Here is a 15,574-nt window from a genome sequence, read left to right as displayed (position 1 = left end):
TCAAGAAAGCTGGACTTGAGCTCTTGTCAAAAATTGGACTTAATGAAGACCAGAAGAAAAGGCTTGCTTTGTACAAATATATGAGACCAGGATTGATTCAATTTAAGAACCTTGCAATTTGTGACATTCAGATGTTTTCCTTTGTTCTTGCCCCACCATCATTCTTACCTTTGTATATTTCCCTTGTAGTGGGAATAATATAACACTTTTAAAATATATAGATGTGCTTTATTTTAGGAATATCAGAAAGAGAAAGCAAAGAACCTCCATGCTTCCTTTGGGCTAGTTGGAAATAGGAGAACTTAGGAAATAGAAGATGGAAGCTTCTTTAAAATGACCTGGAACCAGGAGCCAGGGCAGTATGACTGAAAAATCACTGACCTGATCTGGGTTTTAAGTTCCACTTCTGACTTTTATGGTCTCTATGGCTTTAGACAAGGCATTTAAGATCTCTGGACCTCAGTTTCTTGAACTGGAAAATGAAGGGGTTGGATTTGATGCCCCTTATGACTTTAGGATTTGGGTACACATTAGTTGTCATTTTCTGATTACTGTCTATTTAGAGAAAGCATTTTAGATTTCGGAGCTGTAGCTATTTTGAGGTTTGTTCTCTCATTATCACTTTTTGTGCTTGGTTTTCTGAGCAATGAGTTTTTCATCACTAGTTAACCTTTTCCATGTCTGCTATCATAATCCAAATAACTTTTCCTCTTATAGCTTTTATTTTTAGGTTTTTGCAAGGCAAACGGGGTTAAGTGGCTTGCCCAAGGCCACACAGCTAGGTAATTATTAAGTGTCTGAGACCAGATTTGAACCCAGGTACTCCTGACTCCAGGGCCAGTGCTTTATGCCACCTAGCCACCCCTTTATAGCTTTTTTTTTAAAACAATTGGTATGACCCATAGAACAGAAATATCTGGTGCCCAGAGAGAAAAGGCACAAGTAATTTTTCCTCTTTTTACCTGTGACACTGGCATGCCTACAGTCCACCTCATTTTGATCTTTCCTCCTTTCAGGTCCCATAGAAGTCCCATAGAAGAATTGTTACTTATCTTTTCATAAACTAAATAAGTCATTTCATTTATAACCATTCCCATTTTAGATCATTAGGGACAGTAAAATAGCCAGTTGGCCAAATGTTTATAATGGTCCATGATTAAGTTCCTAAGTATTTGACCCCCATCAATAGTAAATACTCAGAGGACTAGAAAAAGAGTGGAAAACTATATTATAAATAACTTGCTTCTTTAATTAAGGCACAGTACCATATTTACTGCCAGATATGTGAATTCAATATCATTGGCCTCCATTGAGTATATAATTATTTTTTTCTTCCTGTGGACACATTGGACCCTAGGGACTTGAGGGACCATCTAATCTAAAAATGTCATTTTATAGAAAAGGATACCAAGACCTAGTGAAAGTTACACCATAAGCATTAGATTTGGATTTGTACTCAGTTCCTGTGGTTCTGAGAGCAGCACCCTTCCTAGTGTACTATATTGAATTCCCACAAGTCAGTGGAACAAATTTTGATTACCAGAAACAATGATAATGAGTAACATGCAATAGACAAAGAAAATTCCCAAGGAAAACTTGTTTTCCTTCTTTTTTGTAGTCTGTGCTACCTTCTACTAGAGTTTTTAATTCATCACTGCATATAATAATTCTTGTAACTTTATTTGTCACAAAATATATTATGTGTTGTAAAAATCAGAATTTTGTAGAATTAAAATATGGGTATTTATTGCCTATTCTTAGTTTCAGATCCATGTCCACTTTGCAAGATATTAATAAAAGTCAGTGCTAAAGTAGACTTTGTTGGTATGTCTGAATGTGTGTATATGTGTGTGCAATTTATATAAATACATTAACTTACTTTAACTTAACAGTATGTGTATATGTAAATCTATATCTATATCTAATCTCAGAAAAAAGTTGGTTGGAAATAAAGCTGCAGATCTTTCATGTACAACTTGTTTTACTAAGTATACAATTTAGTCAGGAAATCCAGAAACCCGAGGAAGGTAACATGGAGGAATGTCACTGGATAAAGATTGATATAGAAACAGAATTGATTTTATTCCTTGGAGTTTGTTGTAGACTACATGAATGGAAAGAGGAAATGAGTGATGCTTTAGTAAAATAGCCCACAAGTCTGACATAGAGGCATGTAGTGATAACAGACTTCAGTTATCTCAATATCTCCTGGATCTCTCTTTCTCCTCCAAAAATAGAGCAGTTAATACCTTCCTTAATAATAACTTCAACCCTTAAAAGTGGGAGACTTCCCCCCCCCTTCCCTTGTTAGGGAAAATTCTGATTTTTCAATATCAGAACTAGACTGGCTGTTGTGTTGGAAATAATGGGACTATTGTGGGCTAGTGAAACTAGGCAAGTGAGGGAAGCTAAGGATAGCAAAAAGGTTTGTTGTTTAGTTATTGGGAAAAGAGGAAGATCAAAGAAAATTTTAGAACAACTGCTTGAGTTGACAATTTAGAGAAGGAAGAACTGCTTAATACTTATTTTTATATTCTTACTGAGAATGAGCTTTGCACTGGAAATGATGATAAAAATGACCAAGAGGGAGTTGATTCTCAAATAAGGACATGATAAGAGAGTACCTAAATGACCTTTGAGGGATACAGGTTATCAGTCCAGATGAATTCTATCATTGGGAAGTGAAAGACTTAGTAAAAGTGAATCCTATGACATTGTGACTAATATTTGAAAGTTCATGCAAAATGAAAGATGGAAGGTTGACAATTTTCAAAATAGGTACAAGAATAGAAAGTACAAACCATGGGCTAAAGAGCTTAGTCTTAATACTTGGGAAGATTCTAAAATGGAATATCAAAGAGGTGGTTGGTGAACAACTAGAAAAGTGATAATCACAAAGAGCCAATGTGACTTTGTCAAGTAATGCCCAACTAATATTATTTCCTTAGATCAAGGGATTGCTTTAAATGTAGCTTACCTAAATTTTAGCAAATATTTGATAAAATATCTCATAATATTTTTGTGAAAAGATGGAAAGATGTGGATGGGATAATAATACAATTAGATACATTCATAACAAGGTAGGACTCAAAGAATTAATGGTTTCCATATCAGCTTGTCAGAAGTCTCCAGTGCCTTAGGGTTCTGGGTATTTAACATTTACATCCTGTCTTAGATAAAGGTATTGTTGGCGTGTTCTTCTCTTTTGCAGATGGCAAGAATTTGGGAGGGGCAGCTAACACACTAGATGATTATATCAGAGTTCAAAAAAATCCTGATAGACTACAGCAATGGCATCAAATCCAACTAGAAATAGGGGCCACTAATAGGCACCTGACAATCCCTACAGGCCATATGTTGACTTACTTTTAAAATGTAATATTATTTGTTTTTCTGAATTTTGTTAAATATTTCTAAATCACATTTTAATTTAAGCCTCAACTTTGGTCTAAGAGTACTGGGCTGAAACTAATTAGGTAAAAGTCAGTAGGGAATAATGTAAAGCCTCATAAACATTTTCAAAAAAATCAAATTCACTAGTATATGCTGAGGAATTTATGGTCAGTCAGTGATTCAGCTAGAAAAGGTCTGAAAGTCTTAATATACTGAAAATTCAGTGGAAGTCACAGGGCAATATAGCCACTAAGAAGTCTTTGTTAACATTAAGAAAGTCATCATTTTCTGGAATAAATAGGTAATACTAGCCTTAGTCAGACCAGCTCTTGGAGTCTTGTGTTTAAGTCTGTATGCTACAGTTAAAAGAAGTTTTGGACAAGCTGGAGAGTATCAGGTGGAGGACAATGAAGATTTGAGGGTCTTGGGTCCACGCAATGAGAATAATGCTCAAAGGAACTGAGGAGGTTTATCCTGGAAAAGAAAAGACTCTGCTTCCTTCCAGTCTTTGAAGATCTATCCTCAAGTGGAAGTTAGGTTTGATCTGTTTGCTATCAGAAAGCAGAAACAGGAGTAATGGGTGTGAGAGATGTAATTATTTTTTATTATATTAATAACAAATTAAAAATTATTAATATATTAATTAAATTAGGATTCAGATTTTTTCCTTTCTATTTCCTCTTTCAGAGAGCAACCCCTATAGGTCATTCAGTCATTCTCTGAAGGACAAGGCTGATATATGAGACTGGCCTAATCCTCAGGATACATGCTCCATGATCTTGGGTGGGATTTTACCCAGCTGGGAGACCTTACTTTTGTTTATAATGAAAACAGAATGTAATCTAGGTAAATTCCAGCCCTAAAACATGAAACCCATATTATGACACTCTTCCTTTGGAGTCTAGCAGGTAATCCAGATTATGAAAGAGAAAATAGTCTGGGTAGATATGGATTTTTTTCTCCAGATTACTGGAGGGAACTGAATCTTGTGATCAAGCCACATACTCAGCAGGAGGAGCTGAAGATTTTCAGCCCATCTCCTCATTTGAAAGTCCAACTTCTCCATTCTTCACCAATTAGAGTTGATTCTCATTTATTAGGGGCACCCCTTTTTTCTAAAGTATATTAAGGCATTCAATATCTCCATTAAGTGTCTTTGGTTACTGAGAGAAACCACAAATGCCTAATTAATAAATAGATTATTAATTGTCCAAGAACTGTGTCTCTTGGGTAGTAGTAAATAGACAAATTGAAACTTGATTTCAGGAAAACTCTTTTACCAAGTAAAGCATCAAAAGTGGTGGGTTCCTCCTCACTGATAGACTTCAAGGAGAGGCTGAATGATCGATCACAAGTCATGTATGTTATGGTGGGAATTCGGGTGAGGTCCACTGGGTTGGACCAAATGATCATTGAGGTTCCTTTCATTCCAAAGTCAGTAATCCTGGAAATCAGAGAAGGCTTCTAATAGGTAGTATTATATACAAATTCCACATCTGCCACTGGACTACGGATCTGATTGGCTTCTCTAGTTCACTATCTCCCTACTATTGCATTCCTCATTTATTTCCTTTATTTCCACTTAACCAGTTCTTGTTTCATTGTTGTTGCTTTCTCCATTCTTCATAACCTTGCATCATTAGGTGTGAGAAAGGAGAAAAATTACTTTATATAGAACTTTAAGTTTTAAATTTTCTTGACATATTTTATCCCATTTGAGCCTCAGAACAACTTGATGAGTTAAATACAAGGATTCATTATCCTCATTTTGCAGATGAAGAAATGGAAGTTTAGGTCAGTAAAGCAACTTATTTAAGGTCATGTAGCTAGTTAAGATAAAGCACAGATTGGATTCCAGATTTTCTGAGTCCAAGTCCATTGTTCTTTCTACAAATAAAACAAATAAAGAATTAACAGTGGGATTGGGGGTTGTTCTCTCCTTGTTCCAGGGATCTTTGGGCAGCGTTTGGAAGATACTGTGCAATATGAGAGGAAGTATGGCCATCGCCTGGCCCCGCTGCTGGTGGAACAATGTGTGGATTTCATTCGGGAGCGAGGACTTACAGAGGAAGGACTCTTCCGAATGCCTGGTCAGGCCAACTTGGTCAAGGATTTGCAGGATTCATTTGATTGTGGAGAGAAACCACTGTTTGACAGGTGAGTTTGAGTTGCTGAATTAGCTGGCAGGAATCACAATATAAGATTTTTTTTAGGGTTTTGGTTTATTTTGCAAGGCAAATGGGATTAAGTGGCTTGCCCAAGGCCACACAGATAGATAATTATTGTGTCTGAGGCCGGATTCGAACTCAGGTACTCCTGACTCCAAGGCCAGTGCTCTATCCACTATGCCACTATGCCACCCCTTCAATATAAGATTTTAAAAGACTATTCAGTGGCAACTAGGTGGCACAGAGCACGGGTCCTGGAATCAGGAGTGCCTGAGTTCAAATGCAGCCTCAGATACCCTTAGGCAAGCCACCTAACCCCATTTGCCTTGCAAAAATCTAAAAAAAAAAACTATTCTAGGGCAACTAGGTGGCACAGTGGGTAGAGCACCAGCCCTGGGGTCAGGAGGACCTGAGTTAAATCCAACTTCAGACACTTAATAATTACCTAGCTATGGGACCTTGGGCAAGTCACTTAACCCCATTACTTAATAAAAAACAAAAAAAAAATACATATATATGTTTATAGTCAATGGGTTCCTTTAAATCCCTGAAGAATGACTTCTGATATCCCATTAGGCCATTTGGGAAGATGACAGCCTGAAGATGAAATAGCAAATTAATGTAAAAATAACAATAATACTGTACATGAGAATGAAGGACATTATTACATATCAGATGGTGCCGGAGGAAGTCCCAGGTTCAGGTCATACATAAAGTATACAAGTGATTTTGGACCTTTGGCGATTCTCTTAAGTGATTGATGAGTTTCAGACTCCATGGAAAGAATCCCCTTGGCTACAAAAATTATAGGTCCTTTACATATGGATATAATCTACTTTATCTTCTCTTATCACCTGATAGAACTCTTGATTCTTGAAAGTTTATGCTGGAGACTATTACTAGTCCTAAACTAAAAATCTGATTCCAGCTTGATAAGACCTCCTAAAACTATGTCTCTGGCACTAGATGAGTTTGGAGACTCTCCTCACCACCAGGTTGGCCTTATCAAGTGATTTTTTTTCCAATCATAATAACTTTTTTTTGGAGGGAGTTGGGAGTTAAGTGACTTGCTCAGGGTCACATAGTAAATGTCTGAGACCAAATATTTGAATTCAGCAACATGTGTCTCTAGGGCTGGTTTGGTATTCACTGTACTACCTAACTGACCCCCAATCTTAATAACTTTTTTGAGATGATCTGTTAAGATTGCTGAATGATAGTGGCCATTATTGAATTATTGACTCCCCGCCCCCATTGAGGTTTTTGATTTTTTTTTTTTAGTTTTTTTTGCAAGTCAAATGGGGTTAGGTGGCTTGCCCAAGGCCACACAGATAGATAATTATTGTGTCTGAGATCAGATTTGAACTCAGGTACTCCTGATTCCAGAGTCAGTGCTCTTATCCATTGTGCTACCTAGCCGCCATGCCCCGCCCCCCCCAAAGGAATTTCTTCTTCAACTGTTCCAGGAGCACTTGGTGTATCCCTCTTTTGTATCACATATTATCTTTTTCACATATTCCCTGCTTCATAGATAGATAGATAGATAGATAGATAGATAGATATTATTGGACATGCTATCTCTCTTTTATCTGGTGATATTTTCATCATTCTAGTCCATCAAAGTCTTTTTGGATATGGCTTTATTTATTTATTGGATGAGCAAACACTCCCAGCTTCAAATTATTTCCAAATTTAACAAATATGCTATCAGCAGGGACACAACTTGGAAGTCATAGGGTCGGGATTAGAACCCAGATTTCCACACTCTTAGTCTAGAGTTCCTTCCACTCTTTTCAGAATTCCAACCACCATCTTATGGTCCTTTGAATGTTGTTGATGCAGTACTTAAGCTTGAGACCATGAGTCAACCATTTGTTTCCCAAATTTGAAATCAAATGAAAGTATTTTTGCATTTAGTACGAAGTTCAGTTTTGAGGCTTGTGTGAAGTTGGCAAACAGTTCAGACACAATTTTCTTTTTTGCTTTAGTTTAAACATGTAATGACTTGTAAGGGCTCTCAGTCTCTGGCTTAGATATGAGGAACAGAGATTGGGTTCATATAACAGGAAAGCAGGATATAACAGGAAAGGGATACTACAGAACCAAAGAATCATGGAGTAAATATGGGTTAGAAGGGATATTTGTGATTATTTAATACAACACCCAATCTTCTCCCTCCCATTTCATAGAGGTTTAAACTGAAGCTCAGAAAAGAATGGGAACTTATACTTAGCAAAGGCAGCACAAAGGATATGCTAATGATTAGAGCAGATGTAAAGGCAAAGGGGTCAACCGGGCAGATAGGTCAAAAGAGAGAAAGAATACCTGGAGGCAGGAGAGACTTTTGGATACCAAATGAGATCGACCTTCTGTTGCTAAAATGCCATTCACTTTGTTCCTTACATCCTATGGCATGTGTAAATGCCCAAGGCTATAAACCAACTTCCTAGTTATAACTTCTTCTTAAGGATTACTGGGCACCTTGTCCCATCATTTCATGTGCTCCTTTCCCAACCCTAATCATTTTAGTCATATCTGGGAGCTTCTGGCTGGAGAGTCTTGCTGGCCATTTATAATGTATGACTTAAGACCAAGTTGTTGAAAGAAGAAGTAATATTTAGTATGGATAAAAAGAAAAATCTATGGTGGAGTATAATGATTGATGTCTCCAAATATCTGAAGTGCCACCATTTGAAAGAAGAATTAGACTTGTTCTCCTCAATTCCAGAGCATGGCATAGCAATTTTAGACTTAGAAAAGGAAACATTTATCCCAACATTCAGAGCTGTGCTAAAGGAAAATGAGCTGCCTTAGAAGACATGGCCTTCTTTTGTATTGGGTTCTCTTTACTGGTAGTCACTGAGGACTTTATAGTAGAGAGAGGGGAGTCTTGTTCAGATTAAAGAATCTGAGATTACATTCAATTCCATAGCTCACTGAAAAGACCTTTGAGGGCCAAAGGACCTGGATCCAAATCTTGCCTCTGATTTTTAGTACTTATCTCTGTGTCCATGGGAGAGTCACTAGACCTCCTTTGGCCTTGGTTTCCTTATCTGATCCTCTGAAGACCCTTAAAGTTCTGAATCTATATAATTCTATGATACTGTGAATCAGTATGGGACTCAGAAATGTTCATATTCATTGAGGCACAATAGGAATAGGAGGAGAAAAGGAATATGGTTACACCTTTCCCAGTTTCATATGTCATCTTATTTACATGATAAATGAAATTACTCAGCTCTGGCTTTCACCACTGGGTAATCTTTTTTTTTTAAGTTTTTGTAAGGCAAATGGGGTTAAGTGGTTTGTCCAAGGCCACACAGCTAGGTAATTATTAAGTGTCTGAGACCGGATTTGAACCCAGGTACTCTTGACTCCAGGGCTGGTACTTTATCTACTATGGCACCTAGCTGCCCCACCACTGGGTAATCTTAAAAAAAACTCTTATCTTGTTATGAATCTTCCCAAATTCTGATTTTCAAAGGGAATTTGTTTTTTCTCCATGCAATTACTGATCATCACCTAGGAATCCTAGCCAGAAAGTAATTATATTTTTTTTTCATCCATATGAGTGAAGTTTATTCCTTTTCATGAAACCTTCATCCTATTATTAGTACCTGTCAGTGTGTTTGTCCTTTCTAAGTCTTCCTAGTGACTTTTGGGACATTGTGATAATGTCTTTGCAAGGAATTTGGGAATTTCTCCATGCTGAGAGGTCAGCCACATCAAGGTTCTTTCAGCCCTTCAAAAAAAGGATATCTTTGTGGTTACTAAAATTAAATGCCATTTGCAAGATTCTCTGTTTCTAGGTCATCCTTCCACCCTCAAGAGGCCTTAAATGCTTTGATGAAGCTCTTCAGCTTCAGGTTATAATTTAGCAGGTATCTCAGTGTTAACTCACTATCTTCACTGGTTTAGAAGGAAACCTGGTCATTTCATTTTTCTCCACAGATTGAACCTTGTGAAATTGTCAGAGGAGGGGTGCCAGTCCTACAAGAGTACCTCTCCCAGCTTTACCCCTAGCTTCGAGATAATCATTCCTACAGGCCTTAGTATTGACTCCTCTAGGAAACAAATGCTTATAAGGTTTTTTAAGACTTGAATTGCAGACATTATCCTCTTCCCCACCCACCCCTGACCTCCTCTCTTTGATTCTACACAACAGTCAATATTTGCTCATCCTTGAATCCGAAGTACATCCACTTTGAAAGAGGGCACATTCTCTTGCTTCTGAGATGGATAATTGACTGTGGATTGACTAGAGAGAGGCCACTGAGACTCATGGAGTGTTTTGTTGGAACTAGAGGTAGAAGACCAGGAACCTGTTTTCTGTGCTTGGACAAGAAATGATTATAGACATCCTACTGGAAATGGCAAGATATATTCTAGAAATTCATCCATTGTCAGGCACTGGCTGGCCTTGGAGTCAGGAAGATGGGAATTCAAAATTGGCCTCAGACATTTGACTCTTATTGTGTGACCTTGGACTGTCACTTAACCCTGATTGCCTTACAGTCAAGGCCATCTCCTGTCATTCTGATTCATATCTAGTCACTCTTTCAATTATTCCCTTTTTATTCCCTCTTTTAATTACTTCCTATTTATCCTTCAGTTTTTTGTTTTTGCATAGCAGTGGGGTTAAGTGACTTGCTCAAGGTCACATAGCTAGGTAATTATTAAATGTGCAGATTTGAACTCAGGTCCTCTTGAACCAGGACTAGTGCTCTATCCTAGCATTTCCAACATTACTATAGAGAGTGCTGGACATGTTGTTAGAATGCCAGAAGTACACTTGCTAAAAAGACTATTTTATGGAGAACTCACCCAGGGCAAGCGCTCATAAGGGGTGTCAAAAGAAGCGACACTGACACCGAGACACCCTGAAGGTCTCACTGAAGAACTAAAGAATTGCTTGTACAGCATGGGAGACACTGGTGTAGGACTGCCCAGCATGGCATGCCCTCTTTAATGAGGGGGCTGCAATCTATGGGGAAGACAGAATTGAAGCTTCTCAAAAGAAATGTGACATATATAAGTTTAGAGTACCCACCACAGGTATCACATGAACTATTTGTGCCCAACCTATGGTAGAGCATTCCAAGCTTATATTGGTCTGATCAGCCATGTTGTAATTTGTCTCAAACATAGTGATATATTTTGGTCTTCTTCGATAAGGACAAGAATCAACCAACTATATTGCCTGTAAATAGCTTGCTTTGTATGTGTTTATTTATTTACATGTTGTCTCCCCCTTTAGATTGTAAATTTCTTGAGGACAGGGATTGTCTTTTTTCTTCTTTTTATTGGAAGCATTTAGCATAGTGCCTGGCTAAATAGTAGGTGCTTAGTAAAATGTTGACTGATTAATAGTTCTTTAAAATGGTAGTAACAAAGCCTCCTCTGTTCCTTAGAGGGCTATTGTAACCCAAGTTGTATGAAGAGGAGCAATCATTTACCAGTCTTCCATTTCCTCCAGCACTTTTTTCTCTGGAGAATTTTGCCTTGTCTTGGAATGAATTCCCTATTTTCTTTCCTGTTGCCTCAAGGTCACTAGAATTGCAGAGCCATGAACAGTTTTACTCACCTTTAATTCCCACTATCTCAAAGGGATTATTAACAAACTGTACAATTCAAGGGGCAGCTAGGTGACTCAATGGATAAAGCATGGGTCTTGGAGTCAAGGGGATCTGAATTCAAATCCAGCCTCAGACACTTAATAATTACCTAGCTGTGTGACCTTAGGTAAGTCATTTGACCCCATTGCCTTGCAAAAAACAAAAAAAGATTAAAAAAAAGATGGTAGAGTTCAAATAACTTGCCAATATATGTTGGTGGCGGGAATTTGAACAATAGATCCATACACTGATGAAATCACAGTTTTGACTAATAAAATAAATATTTCTATATTAAAAGTTTTTCCTATTTGTACTCAGATCCTGCTGAGTTGGGAAATGTTTTAATACAGGCCTGGCAACAGACTATCCATCTGTTGTCCAAGGACCAGTCTCATGAAGTTTGGAGCAGTTTGCTGTCACCATGCTAGTTGCAGAATGTTGGCTTTTTCTCCCTTCAGCAGTTCTGACAACCTTCCTCCTAAAGCATAGAGTGAACATATGATCTGTGTCCCTAACCAAATAATGAAGCCCTGAAATATGAAAGGTTTATTCCCATTAAATTCTTCCCTCGCCTAACCATTTACTGACCCTCTTTCTTATTTGCCAACAACTGCTGATGTCACCGTGTTCCTGCTGTGACATCACTAGCATCACCTAGACACTGAGACCAAAGAAGAAAACAAATATCAGTAGAAAGAAGAACATGGCTTACGTACCAATAATGTGGTAGGTGCCAAACCAAAATGAGTGAAGGGACTCAACACTGGGGCCTTTGACTTTTGAGAGCTCAAAGTTTAAGGCAGTGGTGGGGAGTATCTGGCCTGCTAGCCATATAATACCCAGAAATTCAATAAATCTAGAAGCTTTTTTAGAGGTGAATTATTAAATGTTTGTCCAAATATAGCAGGTGAATCCAAATGACCCTTGGAAGATAAAAGGTTCCCCACCCCTGGTTTAAAGAACATTGAGAAACTTTGGACAGAATGGGTTTCATTGGTCATGTGTTAAATGGTTATTAGATAAACTTGATTAAGGAGCAGTGAGTCAACCTGGGGAAATATTAGCAATGGGGAGCAGTTAACAAATGAAGCTACCAACCAAATCATCAAACTGTCAATGTTTTTTACAAGCAGACCAAGCAGGGTCTTGGAAGGAGAATGGCTCATGGATACCAATGAATGGGAGACTATTTGTAGGCATAGCAGGAAGTATTTTGGGGGGAGAGTGGAATTTGCTTTCCAAGTGGGCCATGTCCTTCAATCACCCTTAGGAGAGAAGCAACTTTAGTCACTTTATACAGGCAAGCTTCTTAGGTCTCCCAAAATGAATAGATATGGGTCCAGCTTACACAAGGTCATGGAACTAGCCCGCACTGTGACATAGTGATGATGGTTTCTGAGGCAGAGGTAGCCAGGAATCAATTTTCGTTTATGAAGCATCTACTTTCTTCCAGTCACTGTGCTGCCAGGGCGGGGGGATACACAGTTAAAACAATCCATTATAGAGAGGAAACCTAATGAGGGAATGAGAGGTAGAAGGCAGTCCCAATGGTCTGCCATTGGACAGTCCCAGATACAACTTTTCTGCCCACTCTACACAACTATTTCTAGACTTGGGAAGTGAGAGAACTAGTAGTACTATTCATCTCTTGTTCACTTAGAATCCACATCTGCCCTCTATTATTTACTTAGAGACCAGTTATGTAGAGAGAAAAGAAGTTGGGGGGGGGGGTTTGAAGGTTAGATCAGGTCTCTATAACATCTTTTCTTTGCCTTCCTGGTATTTACCCATTGTCTGGAAAAGTAAAGTCATTGCTTTTGGTAAGGGGGTAGATCCAGAAATGAAATCAGAAATCTAATTCATAGAACTAAACTATTTTAGTATCATGATATATACACATTCACCCTCTACATCTAGCTGCCCCAGAATTGACACCCAGGTCTTTGACACTTAAATCCATCTACTTAATGGTCTAGAGACAGGAGATGTGTTGAAGAATCTTTGTATCCTTGGGAAGCCCCTACCTAAAAGGGTCAGCTTCTTATGCCCATCACCACTGAGATCCACTAAATTGAATCAAAGAGAAATTAGATTCTGTACTGGGTTAAGAACCAAAGCATTGAATGTAAACCTACTCAGGAACCAGTACAGAATAATGAGACTGGAAATATGTTTTGAGACCCTCAGATTAGAGGACAGTGAATTCTCAAACTTTTCAGATCCTTGGAATAACAGCAGCAGGTTTTGTTTATAATCTCTCTGCTTGACTCCATTTTCAGTGTTTTTGAAGGTTGGGTTGGCATTTGATAACCAAGACAGTAGGGGCAAAGGAGGTGAGGGGACCAATTTGACATCGACTTGATGCCTGCCTGAAGAGAACCTTAGTATTGATCCCTGTAATTGGAGCCAGGTCCTCCTACATGTCCAGCTTTGTATAAAGACTACAGAGTTTTCCTGAACTGGTCTTCTTAGGGAAATAGCCTCTTTCAATTTCTTAAGGAGAAAGTCCATTTGATCCAGGAGCTTGAGTCCTGTCAAGGACCAGATGAGTGGGTCTATTAGGGAGCTCATAATCAGCCTGTATGACCAACTCCTGAAACAGTGGGGACCTTTAAGACCTAGGTAAAGAATATGCTATGGAGCACAAAACACAGATGACTCAAGGCCAAAGACTCAGGCAGACAACTCTCTGCCTTAAGCTCCTGGTGAGTTTCTAATTTATCATCTTCCCTTGATTTCTTCATTCTGGAAGTTTCAGGTGGCATATGAAGTGTCTTCCTTTTTTCTTCTACCTCTCTCCCTCTCTTCCCCAAGCTCCCAGAGGGGGAAAACACAAGAGGAGAACTCTGTAAGTTTCTTCAAATCTATATCGTTTCCATGTTGTTTGAAAAAGAGAAAAAGGAATTGAACATAACTGATGAGAACTTAGAGCTTGCACCCTTACCCTCTCCATCATAATTGTCTTCCTCAACTAACTAAAACATTTTCTGTTTATTCTATCTAGGCATCATGATAGTATACTCCATGCTCCATAGGCATCTTAGAGTCTAACACACAAAGGTGTGAGCAAGAGAGAGTTGGGTTGCAGAGAAAGTGAATACATATATCACCAATATCTGGGATAGCAAAAGGGTCACTTGTGGGTTATGGTAAATGGACATCCATTTAGCCCAATCCACCTCTAAGAGATTCCCTTTCCTAGACTGGGCCTTGACATGGCTGCTTGGTCCTGTCTCTCTCCTTGAGCTGTCACAGAATTAAAATGGTCTTACAAACTTTCTCTTCTGCTCTCCTCACAGCACAACTGATGTCCATACAGTCGCTTCCCTATTGAAACTGTATCTCCGGGAGCTGCCTGAGCCTGTCATCCCCTTTGCCAAATATGAAGATTTCCTCTCCTGTGCTCAGCTGCTCTCAAAGGATGAGAGTGAGGTCAGTGGGCCTTTTTCTTGATATCTTGTTGGAAGTCCTTCCTGGCCAACAGCCTTGCCTCAGGTAAGGAACAGTTGCTGAAGTCAGAATGAGAAGCAATAGTTGGGGAAGGATTTAGGTTAAACATCTATAGGAATGTATACACCAGTAACATAATCCCAGGATTAAAAACTAGGGGATAGTTTTGAAAATTGCCTTAGTTTAGGCATCCTTAAACTCTCAGAAGTTTTAAGAAAAAGCTAGTTAGTTAGCAATCTAATCTGGCTTCAGTCAGTTATCCAACATTCATTTAGCATATATTATGTGTCTCAGTATTGGGCTAGGTCCTGGGAATACAAGAGATAAAAATAAAGTAGTCCATGTCCTCAGGGATCTTATATTGTCAGACAAGATAATGTTTAAATAAATAAGAATATACAAAGAATAAATACTAGAGTTGAGTTTTGTTTTTATTTTGTTGTGGCAGTTTTGGCAGCTCTAAGCATTTGTGGTCCTTGGTTCAGGGAAGGCTTCATGTGGTGTCATAAGTAGAGTTTTTAAGGAAACAAAAGTTCCTGAGTGATAAAAGTGAAGGCATTTGAGGCATGGAGGATAGATAGAACAAAGAAGGTAAGAGATGATGGAACACCATGTCAAGGGCCAATAAGAAAGCCAGTTTGATTGACTCGAGAATGTAGGAAGAGTGTTTTAGGATAAGATAGGGAAGATAATTTGGGACTAGGTTGAAAATGCTTTAAACAACTAAACAGAGGACCTGATAAGATCCTAGAGGCTACAGGAAGCTATTGGAGCTTATGGAATAGGGGAATGATATTCTATTGCTAGCTGGGTGGAGGGCAGATTGGAGATTGGGAAAAATGTAAAGCATGGAGATCAATTGTGTTATTGCACTAAATCAGGCAAGAGGTAATGGTGGCTTGAAATAAGGTTCAGACCAAATGATTAGAGGGAATGATGATTGCAAGG

General features: G+C 38.5%; 1 protein-coding gene across 3 annotated transcripts in view; it reads left to right on the top strand.

Annotated features, from left to right (window-relative positions):
* The window catches only part of ARHGAP22 (Rho GTPase activating protein 22), a 326,645-nt gene that overhangs the window by 288,913 nt on the left and 22,158 nt on the right, over positions 1–15,574 (top strand). For all 3 annotated transcript variants that reach the window (XM_074233106.1, XM_074233107.1, XM_074233108.1), the window contains 2 exons: positions 5,343–5,550; positions 14,476–14,608. In XM_074233106.1, the coding sequence (XP_074089207.1) occupies positions 5,343–5,550; positions 14,476–14,608 (341 nt within the window). The remainder of the gene's footprint in view (positions 1–5,342; positions 5,551–14,475; positions 14,609–15,574) is intronic.

Source organism: Macrotis lagotis, chromosome 4 (genome assembly GCF_037893015.1).
Source record: "Macrotis lagotis isolate mMagLag1 chromosome 4, bilby.v1.9.chrom.fasta, whole genome shotgun sequence".
Taxonomy (NCBI): domain Eukaryota; kingdom Metazoa; phylum Chordata; class Mammalia; order Peramelemorphia; family Peramelidae; genus Macrotis; species Macrotis lagotis.
Note: the sequence above shows the minus strand (reverse complement) of the source record. Positions and strands in the feature narration are given on the sequence as shown.